The sequence below is a fragment of the Lathyrus oleraceus genome, chromosome 7 (assembly GCF_024323335.1).
Source record: "Lathyrus oleraceus cultivar Zhongwan6 chromosome 7, CAAS_Psat_ZW6_1.0, whole genome shotgun sequence".
Classification (NCBI taxonomy): Eukaryota; Viridiplantae; Streptophyta; class Magnoliopsida; order Fabales; family Fabaceae; genus Lathyrus; species Lathyrus oleraceus.
The window spans coordinates 65,077,697-65,095,446 of NC_066585.1; the positions used below are offsets into that span (position 1 = coordinate 65,077,697).

General features: G+C 39.6%; 2 protein-coding genes and 1 non-coding gene across 3 annotated transcripts; 1 reads left to right on the top strand and 2 right to left on the bottom strand.

Annotated features, from left to right (window-relative positions):
* The first annotated feature begins 395 nt into the window (after positions 1 to 395).
* LOC127102048 (uncharacterized) lies at positions 396 to 4,902 on the top strand. Its single transcript, XM_051039464.1, has 6 exons — positions 396 to 483; positions 3,267 to 3,401; positions 3,480 to 3,754; positions 3,823 to 4,006; positions 4,109 to 4,340; positions 4,638 to 4,902. The coding sequence occupies exons 1-6, from the start codon at positions 396 to 398 to the stop codon at positions 4,900 to 4,902; spliced, it is 1,179 nt and encodes a 392-aa protein (XP_050895421.1).
* A 5,490-nt stretch (positions 4,903 to 10,392) lies between these two features.
* On the bottom strand, positions 10,393 to 12,093 carry LOC127102049 (uncharacterized). Its single transcript, XM_051039465.1, has one exon. It carries the CDS (start codon positions 12,091 to 12,093, stop codon positions 10,393 to 10,395), a length of 1,701 nt encoding a protein of 566 aa, XP_050895422.1.
* Positions 12,094 to 15,069: 2,976 nt separating this feature from the next.
* On the bottom strand, positions 15,070 to 15,176 carry LOC127109511 (small nucleolar RNA R71). The gene has a single exon (XR_007796788.1). It is a non-coding gene; the product is annotated as a small nucleolar RNA R71 (small nucleolar RNA).
* Positions 15,177 to 17,750: the final 2,574 nt, after the last annotated feature.

A 17,750-nucleotide genomic window follows, 5' to 3' on the forward strand; every position in this document is an offset into this window, starting at 1 on the left:
AACGCGATTTCCAGATTTTCGAAAGCATCGCTCGCGTGTTCATCTTCTTCACTCCCGGCTACGGTTACGAACTTTTTTGCACGAAAATACACGAGCCATATACCGTTGGAACCGGTGTTCGACGTAGATCATGAATATGCTAACGAAATCATCCAGAAGTTAACACACAAAAAGATTCGTTCAAAAGAAGTTTTGACATACAAACTTTAAATCAAGATATCTTGATGATTACTCGATGAAATCGCATGGTTCAAGCGTCAATACACTCTACATTCAACGCACTACAAGATGCATATAACAATTGCGTGAATTAACGAGTTCGAAATTTCACCTTCTTGGAGTGGCGGTGCGAAATCTTTGTGTGTTTTGATCCAATTCTCGAAAACAGATGGAGTATGTCGAATAGGAAGGTGATTAGTGAAGATTTCGCTGCTCAGCACGCCTTAGAGATGGAGAAATTGCGAATCGCCATTGAAGCTCAAGGTTTGGACAACTGCGAATTTGCACGGTTCTTCCTCTAATTACCAAAAACAGAACTCCACAAGTACCTGCAAATGATGAATACAGCAAAAAATTGCACAAAGATTGATGGATTCTTGATGAATTGAGCAAAAAAAGTTTGTGTGAAAAGTGGAGAAAATTGAGAGAATTCTAGAATTTTTGTGATGAATCTGAAATTGTGATTAGTGTTTTGAGTTTCTGTTATAATTAAGTTTATATACTAATGCCTAATCCAACTCATAATCATGCTTAAGCCAAAAAATGATAATTAGTGAAATATGCTTATATGTGCAATTTGGCATTTTTGCCCTTGGAGAGTTAGAAGCAAGGGAATAGTAATTTTTCACTTTGGACAAGTCACAATTTGCATTTAGAAGCTATTGGAATTGGTCCCATGCCAAAATTCCATGTACTTTGAGTTTTGGACCATTTTGCCCCTGCACTTTAATTAGTTCACTTGAAAAATGACCTTTTTATGTGAAGGTTTTTGGCAAAAAGTGATGATGGATTATGAAAGTACATATCAAATTTGATTTTCTCAAAGAAGAACCACCCAATTTGGCCATTCCATGTGAGAGTTATGCCACTTTGAATTCGGGCATTTTCTGAAATTGATTTGACCATATCTTGTCAACCACACATGGGAATTGAGTGTTCTTGGACTTTTTGGAAAGGTGAGAACAATATCTTCAACTTTCATGTTGGACAAAATTCCATTCGAAGCTTTCTTGGACACGTAGTATTTGGGAGAAAAACTTTCCATTTTGGGCAGGTGAGAATTACAGGTCATTTCCATTTTGGGAAACTTTTTGTCTGACTTCAAATCCTTCAACCTTGATCTTTGAAATGTCAAATGAGACTTGTATGGACATGAATGAGGTCTTTCTAACCATCTCACACCTTCCAATCCCTGATTAAATGCACAGTTGACCACAGTTGACTTTTGTTGACTTTTCTATGGTTTTGGATGACTGGGCCATGTTCTGATGAATTCCAAGCCTCTTTCAATTGAGATCTTGATTCCAAATGATATCACAAGTTATATGAACTCTTAATGAATGATCATGATGTCCAAATTCTTCAAGAATGGCCACCATCTATTGCTCAATGCCTGATTTAACTGCTTTGACCTGGTCAGCTTCAGCTGCAAGAAACAAGGTTAAATGACAATATTTTTGTACTTTTGGTTAGTAAACATATGAAAAGCAAAGATATACAATTGCAATACATGCTTGGTGATCAAGAACCACACTCACAAGGTATCCCACCCACTAGGAGGGCAGCTAGGGTATGCAATGATCCTTGAGGCCATGATATGATATGATATGGGCCATGTGGGATCTTAGGGCCAAAATTGGGGTCTTACACTATCAAAATGACAACTTTTTGGTTCAACCTTATGGTGAACAAAATCATTCATTACTATCTCTAGCTAACAAACAAGATTGGATGAAAACCTAGGTTAAGAGTTGGTAAACATCTCTCGATCATAAACCAACACAAAGAGTTTTGAATAAGAACAAAGTTTTCATCATATATTCACCATTTAAAGAGTTTACACATGAAGATCCTTACATTTACACACAAAGCTAATGATCATCTACATCTAACCTTGACAAATGGAGGACTTAGCTACTCATTTTCATGGTAGCTTGGTCGGCAAGTTTCGGAAGAAGGTTGATAAACATCCGAGTCGAATAATCAAGATTGGATGGGAATCCACCTTCTTTTTGTAAAAGATGGTTAAGAGATGAAGAGAAATGAAATTTAGGGCACAAAAGCTTCTAAGAACAATGCTGTAAAAATATCTAGAAAAAGTGCAAAAGTATGGAAAAACTAGGTATGGCTCCAAAAAGTGGCACTTGCTACTTATAGAGCTGTACTGGACTGTCATGCTCGCTAGGCGAGCAGAATGGCTCGCCTAGTGAGGGTCTAATTGAGGCACATGAGGCACCTGCGCCCAGAGAAACAACCTATCTCAAATTGTCATGTTCGCCTAGCGAACAAAACCTTCGCCTAGCGAAGGACACGCTTCAACCTTCGCCCCAGCGAGGTTGAGAGGTTTTGCTACTGGAATGCTCGCTGGGACCTCGCTAGAGCCTCGCCTAGCGAGTGAGTGCTGGCTGCGCTTTTCACCAAGTCTGGAAGCGTTCGCTGCAACGTTCGCTGGAAGCTCGCCTAGCGAGTCCTTCGCTACAGCTCTCGCCTAGCGAGCAAGCTGATGAATGCATCTTCTCTTTGGTTCCTTTGCCAACTTTCTTGTGTCTTCATTTTCAATTATTTCATGCCTTCTTCCTACACAATAACACACAAATCAAAGGTACCAAGATCGTTTATCAATGTATTGCATTTCATCTAAAACAAAGGTGGTTTTGACAATTTAGCAAGGAAATGGAGTGAAAGATGCCCATATTTGATAGCTCAAATAAGCACTTTTGGGTATCTAACAAGTGCGAACCACCCAAATTTACCCAGTGCAGACTTTGCTTTGTCATTTTCCCCCTTACCCAGATTGGTTCACATGTGGGAACATTTTTAATGAACTGAAAAATGACCAACAAAGACATGCTAAAAGAGTAGTTGCAACCAAACATACCTTAGACAATTTCAAAGGCTTTCTTCACTTTGACTTGGATGCAGTGAGAATTACCTCTCTGACATGTGAAGGTGTGGAATGTTTGGATTTCTTGGTTTTACAACTCCTTTTCGTCTTTTTCTAACCTTTTAAACATTGCATGTTTCGACTAACTCACATTCTTCTCTAGCTGTTGAAAGGAAGGTGGTGAAGAAAGAGAAGCCTGTGGCGAAAGCTAGTTCGAATACTGCTTCTAAGCCAACTACCTCTTCGAGCCAGGGAGCTCCTTCTGCCAAGGATGCTGCTCCAGAAAAAACAAAGAAGAGTTCAAAGGTATTACATCAAATAACTTCTCTGTCTCTTTCGTATTTTTCTAACTGTTTATAATTTTCCTTCTTTCAAGGTAGTGGCAAGCCTCCTTTAACGCCAAAGAAAAGAAAATTCCCAACTGAAAGTGCAACCCTTGTCGAAGAAGATGAAGAAGAAACTTCTCCAACTCCACTTGAGAAGAAACAGAAAAAGAATAAGGCAACAGTTGCCTCTTACCAAACAACCAATCAACAAGGTGTCGAAATCAAGATTTTCCCTCCTCCTTCAAAGGAAACTCAATCTCAGCCCTCTGGTGGCGCAGTGCTGGAGCACATTGGGAGTAATGCTTCCGACCCTGAGGCTCAACAGGTGAACTTCTATCCTGAATCTTTTATCTTTCGATAAACTTCTTTTTTATTCTAACACTTTATTTTCAGGAAAAACCTACTACTCCCCTCATCTCTACTGCCAATCAGAGTGATCCTTCGAGCGATATGAATCCATCTCCTCCTTCGACAATCAGCAGTGTTGTTCAAAACAAAGGATCTTCGACTGGAGCACAAAATCTCGAAGCAGATAATGTCCAGAACGAACAAGAAACCTCTTCTCCTAGCGAAGATGGTAAAAAAGATTCGAAGTAAGCTGAAGAGAAGGATTCAGAAGAGAAAAAAGATTCTGAGGATACTCCCAGTAACTCTCCTCCAAGAGTTACGTTTCCTTCAGATTACGCTGACGAAGATGATCAGGATTCTGATGAGATTGAGGGGTACTTTCTCCAAGATGAAGACATGAGTGAGGGAGAAGCCGATCCTGAAGGAAATCAAACTGGAACTGATGATGCTACTGTCGAAACAGTCCCAGATCCAACTAATGTTCGATCATCCACAATCCAGACTTCGCCTATATCACTTACTGAGGAGGAGAAAAATTCTTTGAAACAAAATGATCCCCTCAAGTATGTAAGCTTGATTATGGATCAAAGATAATCTTCTTCAGAAAAAAGCATTTCTGGAGCTTCGACCCATTCTGGTGCTAGTGCAAACGAAGCATCATATGACGAACTCCTTAAGCAGGTGAAGAAGGTTGTTTTTGATGTAGATCTCTTTGAAGAATTGAAAAAGGATGTGGGAGAAAGCTTTGGCATAAAGAAGTTGATAAGCAAGATCAACATCACTGCTTGCCCCACTGATATAGGTGAAGCCCTTATCGACATCTAGAACCTCATTGACCAAGTTTGTGTTGAATACCATAGGGAAGTGCATGTTAAAGCAAAGCTTCAATCAACTGAACAAGCTCAAGCTACTGAGTTTGATAACGCCCTTCGAACTTCAAAAGCCTCTGAGGAGTTAGCCGCTTCCAGAAAATCAGCCCAAGCAGAATTCGACACCTATAATGCTTCGATACAACTCTGGGAATCTCACATTGCAGAATTGCAGAAGAAGATGTCTGATGCTAAGGCGAAGCAGGCTGCCATCCAAGGCTTGGATAGTACTGAAGCTGATAATCTAGCGAAGTAGAGTGTAGATCACGTCGAAAAGGCTACTGCTATGAATGAAGATATTGCACGCCTCAAAGGGGTTCAAGCTGCTGTTCAGTACAAGATAAGATTGGAGAAGATAAAGTATGACCGGATGAAGGCCACTATCCCTTTCTGATTTTCACTTGTATTCGTTCTATTCGACTTTTGTTTGTTTGTGATTCGATGAAGACAAAGCCATCTTGGCAAAATTTGAAGTTTTAAATATATTCACCATCTTGGCTATGATAGTTCTTTGCTTACTACGTTGTTATGATTTTAACTTCATGCACAAATGGTTTATACTTCTTTAAGTATTTGCCATTTACTTTTAGGATTCTTTGATCCTCTGCTAGTTATTCTATTTCGTATGCATTATTTGAAAATGCTTTTAAAATTCGAAAAGGTCCTTCTCAATGTGGAGACCATTTTCCTAATGTTTTATTCTTTCGATCCAAAGGTAATATAACTTTCCAAACTAAATCATTCATAATGAAAGTTTTACCTTTGACCCTCTTATTGTATGCTCTTGCTACCCTCTCCTTCTGTCTTCTTAATACTTCTAATGCATGCAACCTTTCTTCGTCCAAATCAACCAGTTCATTCATCATCATTTCCCAATATAGGTCAGATGGAATTTCTCCTTGCCTTTGGATTCTCACTGATTGCAAGTAGATTTCGACAGGTAATACTGCATCATGTCCAAATGTAAGTTGGAAAGGTGTTGTGTTAGTAGCTTCTTTAGGGGAGGTTCGACAAGCCCAAAGTGCTTGATCTAAAGTTTTGTGCCAATTTTTTGGCTTCTTCCCTACATGCTTTTTTATTAAACCAATTATTACTTTATTGGCTGCTTCGACTTGCCCATTGGCTTGAGCATAATAGGGTGTGGATGTTAATAATTTGAAACCCATTTCCTTTGCAAATTCTTGCATCTTTCGACCAGTAAAAACTGATCCTTGATCTGTTGTTATACTTTATGGGATCCCAAATCTATATAATATTTTCCTTCGAATGAATTCAATGACAGTTTCTTGATCCACATTTACTAAAGGTACTACTTCGACCCATTTAGTGAAATAGTCAATTCCTACAAGGATTTACTTTTGACCTTTGGATGAAGTAGGTCGAATTTCCCCAATTAGATCTAATGCCCAACCTCTGAAAGGCCAAGGCTTGATAATTGCATGAAGCTCACTTGCAGGAGCATGTTGAATTCCTGCATGTACTTGACATTTTTGGCAACCCTTAGCAAACTCTATACAATATTTTAACATGGTGGGCCAATACATTCCATATCTGAAAAACAACCATTTCATCTTATGGCCTGCCTGGGGTGCTCCACAGGCTCCACTATGTACACTAGATAATGCTAAGTACGCCTCGTTTTCTCTTAAACGTTTCAACAGGATCCCTTCAGGGGTTTTCTTAAATAATTCATTCCCCATCAAAACATAAGATAAAGCCATGTACTTGGTTTTTCTTTCTGTATCTATCGAAGGGTCCTTGAGATAATTAATAATTGGATTCCTCCAATCTATATCCATTAAGGTATCCATGGCCAGTACTTCAAACTGTTCTTTGTTAGCATATCCTAACTGAGTGCTTTCCAAATTTGTCGAAGACAATCTGACAGCCATTGCTTTTCCTCTTACTTCGACAAGTTCCTCTAGCTTCTCTTTTGAAATTCTATACCCTGAGGCTATTTGTGCTAAGTCATTAGCTTCTTGGTTTTTTATTTTAGGAACATATTTTATGTCTATATATTCAAAAAAAATTGAGCAACCTATTTGCAATGACGAAGTACATAATCAAACTTTCTTTTATACATTTGTACTCTTTCGTTAGTTGCTTAATTACTAATTCTGAGTCTCCTTTAATTTCGACCCTAGTTGCCCCCAATTCCAACAAAGCCTCAAGTCCTGCAATAAGGGCTTCATATTCTTCTTCGTTGTTAGAACAAAGGGGACCTCCGATTCTATATTTGAGCTTTATTGGGATTCCATTAGGAGAAATTATCATGATCCCAACTCCACTTCCATCCTTATGAGTGGAACCGTCGAAGAATAATCTCCAAGGTTTTAACTCAACTTGAAGTTGAGGACATTCGACCATTGCATGGTCTATAATAAAGTCTTATATTATTTGTCCCTTCATTTCCCTTAAAGGCATAAAGGCTAAAGAGTATTCAGTGAGGGCTAATGCCCATTTTCCAATTCGACTGTGCATTATTGGCTTCGATAACATATACTTAATGACATCAAAGTGTGAAGAGACGTATAAATCAATAAGTTTTATATAATACTTGAGTTTAGTACAAGAGAATGCAAACAAAGACACAACTTTTCTATTGAAGTGTATCTAGTTTCTGCATCATTTAAAACCCTACTAAGATAATAAATGGCTCTTTCGACGCCACTTTCATTCTCTTGTGCTAACATGCTACCTATAGTAGTGTCGGAAGCTGATATATACAATCTTATAGGCTTCTTTCCATATGGTGGTGACAAGATAAGAGGATTCGTCAGATAATGCTTGATCTTGTCGAATGCCTTTTGATGTTCATCATTCCATTCGAACGTCCCTTGTTTCAGGCGTAGGAGGGGAGAGAAGGCTTGAGTTCGACCACTTAAGTTTGAGATGAATCTTCTCAGGAAGTTTATATTTCCTAATAATGATTGCAATTCTTTCTTAGTTGATGGTGCTTTGGTCTCCATAATAGCCTTCGTCTTATTCTGATTGATTTCTATCCCCTTTTTATGGACCACAAAGCCCAGAAAATCTTCATCCTGCACAAAGAATGCACATTTAAGAGGATTCATCTTTAAGCCTTGTTTTCTCATTCTTTCGAATGATTGACATCTATATAAACCTGCATAAATGTCTCTATATAATCATGGAATATAGAATTCATTGCTCGCTGGTATGTTGCCCCAGCATTTTTCAAACCAAAGGGCATAACTATCCACTCATAAATTCCTATTGCCCCTGGACATTGAAAGGCTGTTTTGGAAACATCCTCTTCAGCAATGAACATCTGGTTATAGCCAGAATATCCATCAAGCATGCTAAGATATTCATAGCCTGCAGTTGAGTCAACCAGCATCTCTGCCACATGCATTTGATACTCATCTTTAGGAGTTGCTGCATTTAGATCACGAAAATCTATACATACTCTTAAAGAGCCATTTTTCTTAATTACAGGAATTATGTTTGCAATCCATTCGACATACCTTGTGGTCCTGATGAAATTGCATCGAAGAAGTCTTTCGATCTCTTTTTTGATCTTTGAGAGGATCTCTGGGGAGAATCTCCTTGGAGTCTGCTTGATGGGCTTCTTGCCATCCTTGATAGGCAGCTTCAATTCGACCAGTTCCCTCTTCAAACCAGGCATCTAGTTGTAGTCCCAAGCAAAGCAGTCTTTGTTTTCTCTTAGCAGTTCAATTACTCTTACTTTCAACTTGGGGTCCAGTTTAGTGCTGACGTAGGTGATTCTTCTTGTGCTCCCATCTCCAAGATCAATTTCTTCAAGGGGATCTTGCACTAACATCTTTGCACTCGATGTCACTGGATCTTTTTCGAATCCCAGAGGCTTTTCGTCATAGATGGCATCTAACCTCTGGTATGTTAATTCCATAGGCCCCTGTTCGTCAGGGGGTTTTGGTTTAAAGTACTCCCCAGGTCCTGCATTATAAATTTCACCATATGTGACTTCGTCAGCCATGTTAGTTATCTCGGCTTCGAGAGCCGCTTTTCTTTTGTTCTCAGCCATGTAGGCTGAAATCTTTTTGAAAAAAGAAGACTCAGGCATAATCCAGGTCTTCATCCCAGCCTGTTGGTCGTACTTCAGATGATTCCCCTTCTTATGGGTCCCCCCATAATTTCCCTATCCCACTGAAAGCCATTGGGATGTAGAGTCAAGAAATACAAAGCATTTTTATTTGGGGAGTAGATGTCTCCAACTGGGTGGCATGGTCCTATATGAGCCAAGTTCCTGTCTAAGTTCTTCTTATCTACATGGTTCACTTCCGCCATGAAGTAACTTTGGTCAGCTTCAACATTTTCTACTACACTGTCTTCTCTCCAGATGGATACCCTCTCATGCATGGTCGAAGGAACTGCCCCTATTCCATGAATCCATTCCCTTCCTAGCAGCAAGTTGTAATTCGCCTTCGCAGGTATCACCATGAACATTATTGGTCTTGTGATTGATCCAACAGTCAGATCTACTTGTATGACACTCAAAGTCTGTCCTGTCTTACCCTCATAGTTCGACAATACCATATTGTGAGGTTTAACATTAGTATCGAACATACCTATCTTTTTTAACATGAACTGAGGCATCAGATTGATTGCTGCTCCTCCGTCCACCAGAACTTTGTTCACCCCCGCATGTTCAACTTTAGCTCTAATGTATAGGGGCTTGAGATGGTTCTGCATCCCTTGGTGAGGCCTTTCAAAAAGAGCATTTTGCTCTTCGACAGCGCCGTTGTTGAGAACATAGTAACACACAGGTTTATGCTTCGCCATCTCCACAACATCTGCTTCCTCATTGTCTTCAATCTCCGTCTCCTGATTATATTCGTATGGCAGAACTGATACCACATTGCAATTTATATTAACAGATGACACTCCATCGGACTCAAAGTCGTCAGTGAGCATTTCTTACTCCCTTATTAGTTCCTCCTGAACTTTCTGATTTGTGTTTTTGTTTTCAGATGAAAACAACTTCCTTCCTACTGGGGGTTTGGTCGAATTCGTAACATTTGAGGGGACCTTGTTGTTGCTGGATTCTTCAATTTCCCTCGAAGTCATCTCTCTTTCAGCATTCCTCAACCTCTGATGTCTTCTCCACTGGGACCTTGACATGGGATTCTTTCCTTTTTAGTTCTCCAATCTGATAGCCTCTCTCTTAGATTCATGTAACTGTTTTCTATAAGCCGAAGAGGTTCTTCCTCCATCCTCAAAACTTTTCCACTTTCCCTTCTTCGACCCCGCCTAAGTCCGTTTGTCCTCAGGGACTTCTGCCGGAAGCTTAAACATAACTCTTTTCGCCCTTGGGTGAGGGCTGTCTTGCCTCCTAGGAACTCCCCTCTTGTCGAATATGTTCATATTCGGGTTACCTTCGTGTCCATCCGAACCTTGGTTAGATGGAATTCTCTCGAACGCTTCAGCTAATTCCCTGTTGTAAACTGCCCCACATCTGGGACACATCAAGCATTCTGTTTCGTACTTGTAGCAACGCACAATAAAACCAAGAAGGCTTTCTCCAGGCTTGGGATACACCTTCAGTAGTTGGCTTTCCTTTCTCCAATTTCTCTCAGTCTCAGTTCGTTACCATCTTTCATAGTCTTCAGCCACCCTTCGACACATCATGATGCTACACCTTGGGCACATCAACATGTCAAATTTCTTTTGTGACACCTCCAAAGGTATTCACATGGGCTCTCATTGAATTTGGGATAGCCAAACTGCATTCCCTCTTGCTCTATCTTCAGACACCTCTCCACTTCCTCCATCTCTGGGGGGGTTGGTTCAGATCCACCATGTTGACACCTAGATTGGCGCCATCAGCGATTGAAATTTCCTCAAATTTCTTCCTTAGGCCCTCAGTTGCATTCCCATTAAGACCTTCAGTGGCCTTTGGTTCGACATCAGCAACCTGTTCACCTTCGACAGAAATTCCAAAGGGAACATCATTATTTAGGCCATCAGTAGCCTGCTTTCCAACTAGCACATAGCCTTTAGTTCCTGTTTCCTTCACAACCTCCACTTCCACCATGTCAATCATGTTGATTTCGATAGGTTCAACATAATTTGTGTCAGCAATATTGAGGGGGTCAACGTCAACCTTCATCTGGTTTCTCCCTCTGTTAGCGAACTTGAGGCAGCCATCCTTAATTGCATTCTGAATAAGATCCCTGAAAAGAAAGCATTGTGAAGTTTTATGGCCTAAAAAATTGTGATATTTACTGAAGCCTCTTTTCTTCCTTTTTTCTAATGGAGCAGTTTTTGTATTAGGAGGCACTATCATTTGGCCATCTTTTACTAATAAATCGAAGATTTCATCACATTTGGTAACATCAAATGTGTAAGTCTTTTTAGGAAATCTATCATTCTTTCCAGTTTCGACAGGGTTCCTTCCATTCGAAGGTGTAAGTAATTTACAAGCATAATGTGGTGCTTCTTTTAATTCAGCCAAATCTACTTCGAATTCCTCGAGACCATAAGGGTCATTAGAGATTTCAGACTCCTCATCTTCGACTTCGACATAAGCAACCCTTTCTTTCTTATAATTCTTATTTGCTCTGGCCTTTTCAGCTTTTAAATGTTCGACCTGTCGAACCCTGTCTGCTAATTGGGCCATATCTCTTAGATACTGGGTATCTAACTTTTTCCTAATGGAATAGTCTAACCCTCCAGCGGTCATTTCGACCAATTCATGTTCAGGCACTACTGTAAAGCATCTAGATTTCAACAAACGGAACCTATTCAGATAATCATCTATAGTTTCAGTGAATTTTCTTTTAATACTGGCTAATTCCTTAAGACTTATCTTAGTTTGGACCATGTAGAATTGTTCATGAAATAATCTCTCCAAATAAGGCCAAGTATCTATGGAATTTGGTGGCAAAGTTGTAAACCACGTGAAGGCATTCTTCGTTAAAGAACTGGGGAAATATTTCATTCTTAGGTTCTCACTATTCGCCAAATCCCCTGCCTCAGTCATGTATCTGGCTATGTGTTCTATAGTGGATTCACTAGTGTCCCCTGAGAATCCGGTGAACTTAGAGATTTTACACCCCCTTGGTAATTCAGTTTGTAGGACGTGTTCTAATAAAGGAGAGGTATAATTTGCTCGTCGAAGTCCTGTATTCAGACCATTCTGGGCCATGATTCTCTCTATCATAGTAGTTAAGTCATTTTCCATCATGTTTTCTTGCCTAACCCTATGAATTACTTCGTCTACATCCTGGTCTCTATTAACCACCATTACTCTCCTAGGTTGTTCTTCATAGACTTCCTGTTGAACTGGTTGTTGTTCTAATCTTGCCCCCATGACCCTTTCGTCAGGAGCTTGTCTAGGTGGTCGAACCTGATTTATAGTTGGTTCTTCTTCCTGGATTATAACTTGGTTTGTTCTGCATCGAACAGATGACTGAGGGGCGCCTAGGAAATTTGTTATGCGTCCCATCTGCGCTGACAATTGTTGGTATGTTTGGGCACTATCATTGTTAGTCCTATTTACATTCTGTATTAGGGGAGAAAAAATGGTATTCATTTCTCTGGCAAGAACTCCTACCATATCATGGTTACTGTAGCGGGGTATTCGTTACCGTTGGATTTATTGACTAAATCAAAAGTAAATCATACAATTCAAGTCGCCACCACACTTCTATTTATCCAAAGGAAAGGTTAGAAAGCGAACAAAAACCGAGAAGTTTTATCAAATCAAAAACTAATAAAAATGTCAGAGATCTGGGTAAGGGGGTTGGTTATGAAATGGGAAGGTTTTAAGCACCCAAAACATCCTTAGTACTCTAAGGGAGCCCTTTTTGCAAAGTTGTATGGTAGGTTGGTATTTGTGAAAATATTTGTGCAAACATGATTAGGGAGATGAGAAAAGAATATACAAATTATTTACAATTTTGTTGTTTGAATGGATAAACCCATTGCCTACGTACCATCACAAAGGTAGGATCAAAACCTCGTAGTTCGGGGTAAAAATCTCAAAATAAGTTGGTGAATTGATTTGACCAAAAGCCTTAAGGTCTTTTGTTATCAAAGGGAGGAAACTCAACCTAAACCAACAATCCACCATGTGAGGAGAGCTTCAACATACTAGTGAGGGATCCACCCTATAATAAGTATGGAAGTCTTATAGTCCAATCACTAAGGATAAGGTGAGGTTTACATCAACCACTATGATAACTCAAACCTGTGGCTAATGTTTATAAAAAAGGTTTTAACAAAGGTGGCCATTGGAACCACAAAAACAATTTGAAGTGAGTTATATTTACAAATTATAAGTATTCACAAAATGGAGTCAAAGTTGATGATCACACTAAATTTCACCGTATTTCTGACTCCGATTTCGCATGCATTCTTAGCTTTTATTGTTGTTTTGCTTTGTTATTTCTTTGTTTTCTTATGTTTTCAGGTTTTTATAATAATCGGAGCTTGAATCGGGAAAAGGAGCGAAAAAGGAGTGAAAACGGGCGAAAACCTAGAAATTCAGCGTTTTGCACTTACGGCACCCACCGTGGCGGGCGCCATGGGGTTAGCCATGACGTGGCCACGTCTCAAGACCACTCCTCAACCGCCAAGACCCACGATCCCCACTCCATCATCCCCTGTAGGGACCATGGCGGGCGCCATAGGCCTGTGGCGGGCGCCACAAGGCCAAAATCAGTAACCTCCACTTTTTAGTGGAGGGGCGTCCCTGTCATTTCATGCTTTCAGTTTTTACTATAAATAGGACCTTAGATTTTCGTTTTTCTTCATCCAGAATTAGAATTCTCTAGGCATATATCAGTTATAAAGCAGTTGCCATTCCACATCGGGGTGCCTCTGCAATCGAGTGATCGAGTCTGTAATCTGTCTGTGGTTCGAGTTTTGGAGCACTCTGGAGGAAGTTAATCCTGCCGCCATTTTAATTCAAGTTCGTATTTTACTTTTATTTATTTCCTGCACTCGCACATTTACGTTGTTTATTTCCTGCACTCGCACATTTACGTTGTTTATTTCCTGCACTCGCACATTTACGTTGTTTATTTCCTGCACTCGCACATTTACGTTGTTTATTTCCTGCACTCGCACTTTACTTTGTTTATTATCCGCACTCGCTTTAAATTACTTTTATGAAAAACTATAAAGAGAATATTTACTTTATCATGTCTAACTAATTCTATAAAGGTTAGAATGTAAGGATCGTAATTAAACCAGTAATCAGTATAATTGTTCGTGGAAACACCTAAGGGCTATTTTATCTTTCAATTCAAGTAATTGTTTTTAACTATTTCAAAAACAGCCAAAAGCGCTTTGTCTAGTTTATTAGGAGATTTTAGATTAAAAAGAAAAGAGATTTTAAAACGATTTTCGGACGCGTTAGGAAGTTTAAACTCTGGTTCGTAAGAACCTCTTTTTGCTAAGAAGTCCAGGTTAAAATACTTTTCAACTTAGTTAAGATACTATATTTCTTAAAAATAGGTTTACTACTCTAACGCAGTACGCACCTTTTTATCCGTGACAATAGGAGGGGTTGATTAGAGAGTACAACTCGGTTCTGAATACGCGAAAGCGACAGTTCCTGTTAAATTAGTTCTTTTCAAAGGAGAAAACATTGCCCATAAGTAGTTCCACTAACAAGTACTGGATTATCATTGATTGCGTGAATTACATTCGAGCCTGTCTTTATTTATTATTTAAAATTATAATTTTATTTACCATTGCACCCTTATTAAAACCCTTAAAAATAGTTGCCTTAGATACACACCATAACAACAGGTTTGATAGATTGACACTTGGTCTCTGTGGATTCGATAATCTTTTATATTACTTTGACGTGATTCGTACACTTGCGAAAAACACGCATCAAGTTTTTGGCGCCGTTGCCGGGGACCAATTTCGTCAAATTTCATTACCCTGTAGTTATACCGTTTAGACTAAGGTTGTTACCCACCGGTCAATGCGAAAGACTCGCAGTGCCGGAAGTTTAGTAGACCCTCTAGCTGAACCTGAACGTTACGCTCGCGCACGTTTATTTTTCCATAGGAATAGGATAGCTATGGCCGAAGAACAAAACCGAAGACCTCTTAAGGACTTCGCCCAACCATCAAACGAGGAACCTAGTTCCAGTATAGTAAACCCCGTTATCCCAGCCAATAATTTTGAACTTAAACCATCCCTGCTGCAATTAGTGCAACAGAGACAATTCTCAGGTCTCGCTACTGATAACCCAAACCAACATTTAAAAAACTTTCTTCAGTTAGCAGACACCTTTAAAACCAATGGAGCTTCTCCTGAGGCGATACGCTTAAGATTATTTCCCTTTTCCCTCAGAGATAAAGCTCTATCATGGTTAGATTCCCTTCCACCCAATTCAATAACAACTTGGGATGACCTTAGGAAAGTTTTTCTTGCTAGATATTTTCCCCCAAGTAAGACCGCTCTTCTTCGAAACCTTATAACTAGATTTACCCAACTCCAAGGAGAGTCGTTGTTCGAAGCCTGGGAGAGATATAAAGAACTATTAAGAGCATGCCCACACCATGGCTTAGAGAATTGGCTAATCATCCAAACCTTCTATAATGGACTTCATTATAACACTAAGATGACCATCGACGCTGCCGCTGGTGGCGCACTGATGAATAAACCTTACCCTGAAGCTAGTGCCCTTATCGAGGATATGGCCCAAAACCATCAATCATGGGGAGTAGAACGAGCGACAGTGGAAAAGAGGGAAGCCCAAGGAGGAATACATGAGCTAAGCTCTATAGACATGATGCAGGCTAAAATGGACGCGTTGGCCCTTAGAGTCGAACATATGTGTACAACTCCGAATACTGTAGCCGCAGTTTCGCCGAATTGTGAGATATGTGGAACGCAAGGACACCAATCCGCCGAATGCAATCTGTTAAATGAAACCAACACTGAGCAAGTGAACTATACCCAAGGGAACCCATTTTCTAACACATATAACCTTGGATGGAGGAATCACCCAAACTTCTCCTACAAAAATAATAACCCTATTCAAAATACCGCACCTCCGAGACAACAAGGTTACCAAGCCCCTAGAACAAATCAACCTATGCAACCTGTACCGCCAAACCCGAGCTTTGAAGAAATTGTAAAAGATTTCATCGTTGCTCAAAAACAGAAAAACAAAGAGTTCATGAACCAAAGCGTCCATGTTAACGAACTAATTACCCAGTTAGGAACCAAGGTTGATCAAATCATTACTCATAATAAGATGCTTGAAACCCAGATCTCTCAGGTAGCGTTAAACCAAGCCCCACAGACTACCCCTGGAGGACAGTTCCCTGGACAACCTCAACAAAACCCGAAAGGGCAAGCTAATGCCATTACTCTACGAAGTGGAACCGCTTATAAGGAGCCTTTAAACCCTAGATTAAGTGAGCCTGAAACTTCTGAGAGGAGTGAGGAAAAGGAACCAGAGAAGCCTGAAACCCCGGAAAGTCAAGAAAAAGGAGAAGAACCTAAAAATAAAACCTATGTACCACCACCGCCATACAAACCACCAATACCATACCCTCAAAGATTAAAGAAAACCCAAATCGATAATCAATATCAAAAATTCGTTAAGGTTATAGAAAAACTTCACGTAGAAATCCCCTTTACAGAAGCCATCACCCAAATACCTTCTTATGCTAAGTTTCTCAAAGACATACTTACGAATAAACGTAGACTTGAAGATCCGAAACCCGTGGAATGTAATTCTATTTCCGAAGATAGGTTAGCAAAGAAAGATAAAGATCCCGGAAATTTTTCCATTCCTTGTATTTTAGGGAATCATGTCATCGAAAAAGCTTTTCTAGACTTAGGAGCTAGTGTGAGCTTAATGCCTTTAGCAGTTTGTGAGAGATTAAACTTAGGAGAATTACAACCTACTAAGATGTCGCTTCAATTAGCCGATAGATCCGTTAAATACCCTATAGGCATACTTGAAGACGTCCCTGTTAGGGTGGGTCAGTTGTTTATACCTACTGATTTTGTTGTCATGGACATTAAAGAAGATGACGACATACCAATCCTCCTAGGTAGACCGTTCTTATCGACTGCTGGAGCCGTAATAGATGTTAAAAAAGGAAAACTAACTTTTGAGGTAGGTGAAGAGAAGATAGAATTTATATTGTCAAAATTTCTTATGGCACCTGTGATAGGAGATTCTTGTTATGCCTTAGATATCATCGAAGAATGCATTAGGGAATTAGAACAAGAAGAAGAAAATAAATCTATAAAATTGCCATCAACCCTTATTTTGGAAGATGACAATTATAAAACACCCTACATTGATGATAACCTTCACGAATGTTTATCTCTTACCCCAGATCCTATGCCTTGCCCTATGAAACCGACCGTAAAACTTAAGGAACTGCCTAAAAACCTGAGATATGAATTTCTGGATGAAGATATGAATCGTCCAGTTATAGTCAGTGCTACCTTAAACCAAAAAGAAACCGATCAATTATTAGAAGTTTTACGTAGGTACCCCTCAGCCTTAGGATATAAGATCTCTGATCTAAAAGGAATAAGCCCATCCGTATGCATGCATCGGATTTTGCTTGAAGAAGATTCAAAACCTTCCAGAGAACACCAACGTAGAATAAATCCTATAATGAGTGCGGTAGTTAAGACTGAAGTTCTTAAGTTACTAGAGGCAGGTATAATATATCAGATCTCGGACAGTAAATGGGTAAGTCCTGTGCATGTAGTACCCAAAAAGGGAGGCATCACAGTCGTGCAAAACGAGAAGGGCGAACCTGTAGCAAAAAGAACCGATGGAGGTTGGCGTATGTGCATAGATTATAGAAAATTAAATAAAGCAACTAGGAAGGACCATTTCCCATTACCATTCATAGATCAAATGTTGGAGCGCCTAGCCAGACACTCTTACTTTTGTTATTTAGATGGATATTCAGGATTCTTCCAAATACCTATTCACCCCGAAGATCAAGAAAAAACTACCTTTACATGCCCAGTTGGAACTTTTGCCTATAGAAGAATGCCTTTTGGACTTTGTAATGCTCCTGCAACTTTCCAACGCTGCATGATGTCTATCTTTGCTGATTATTTAGATGGAATTATGGAAGTATTTATGGACGATTTCTC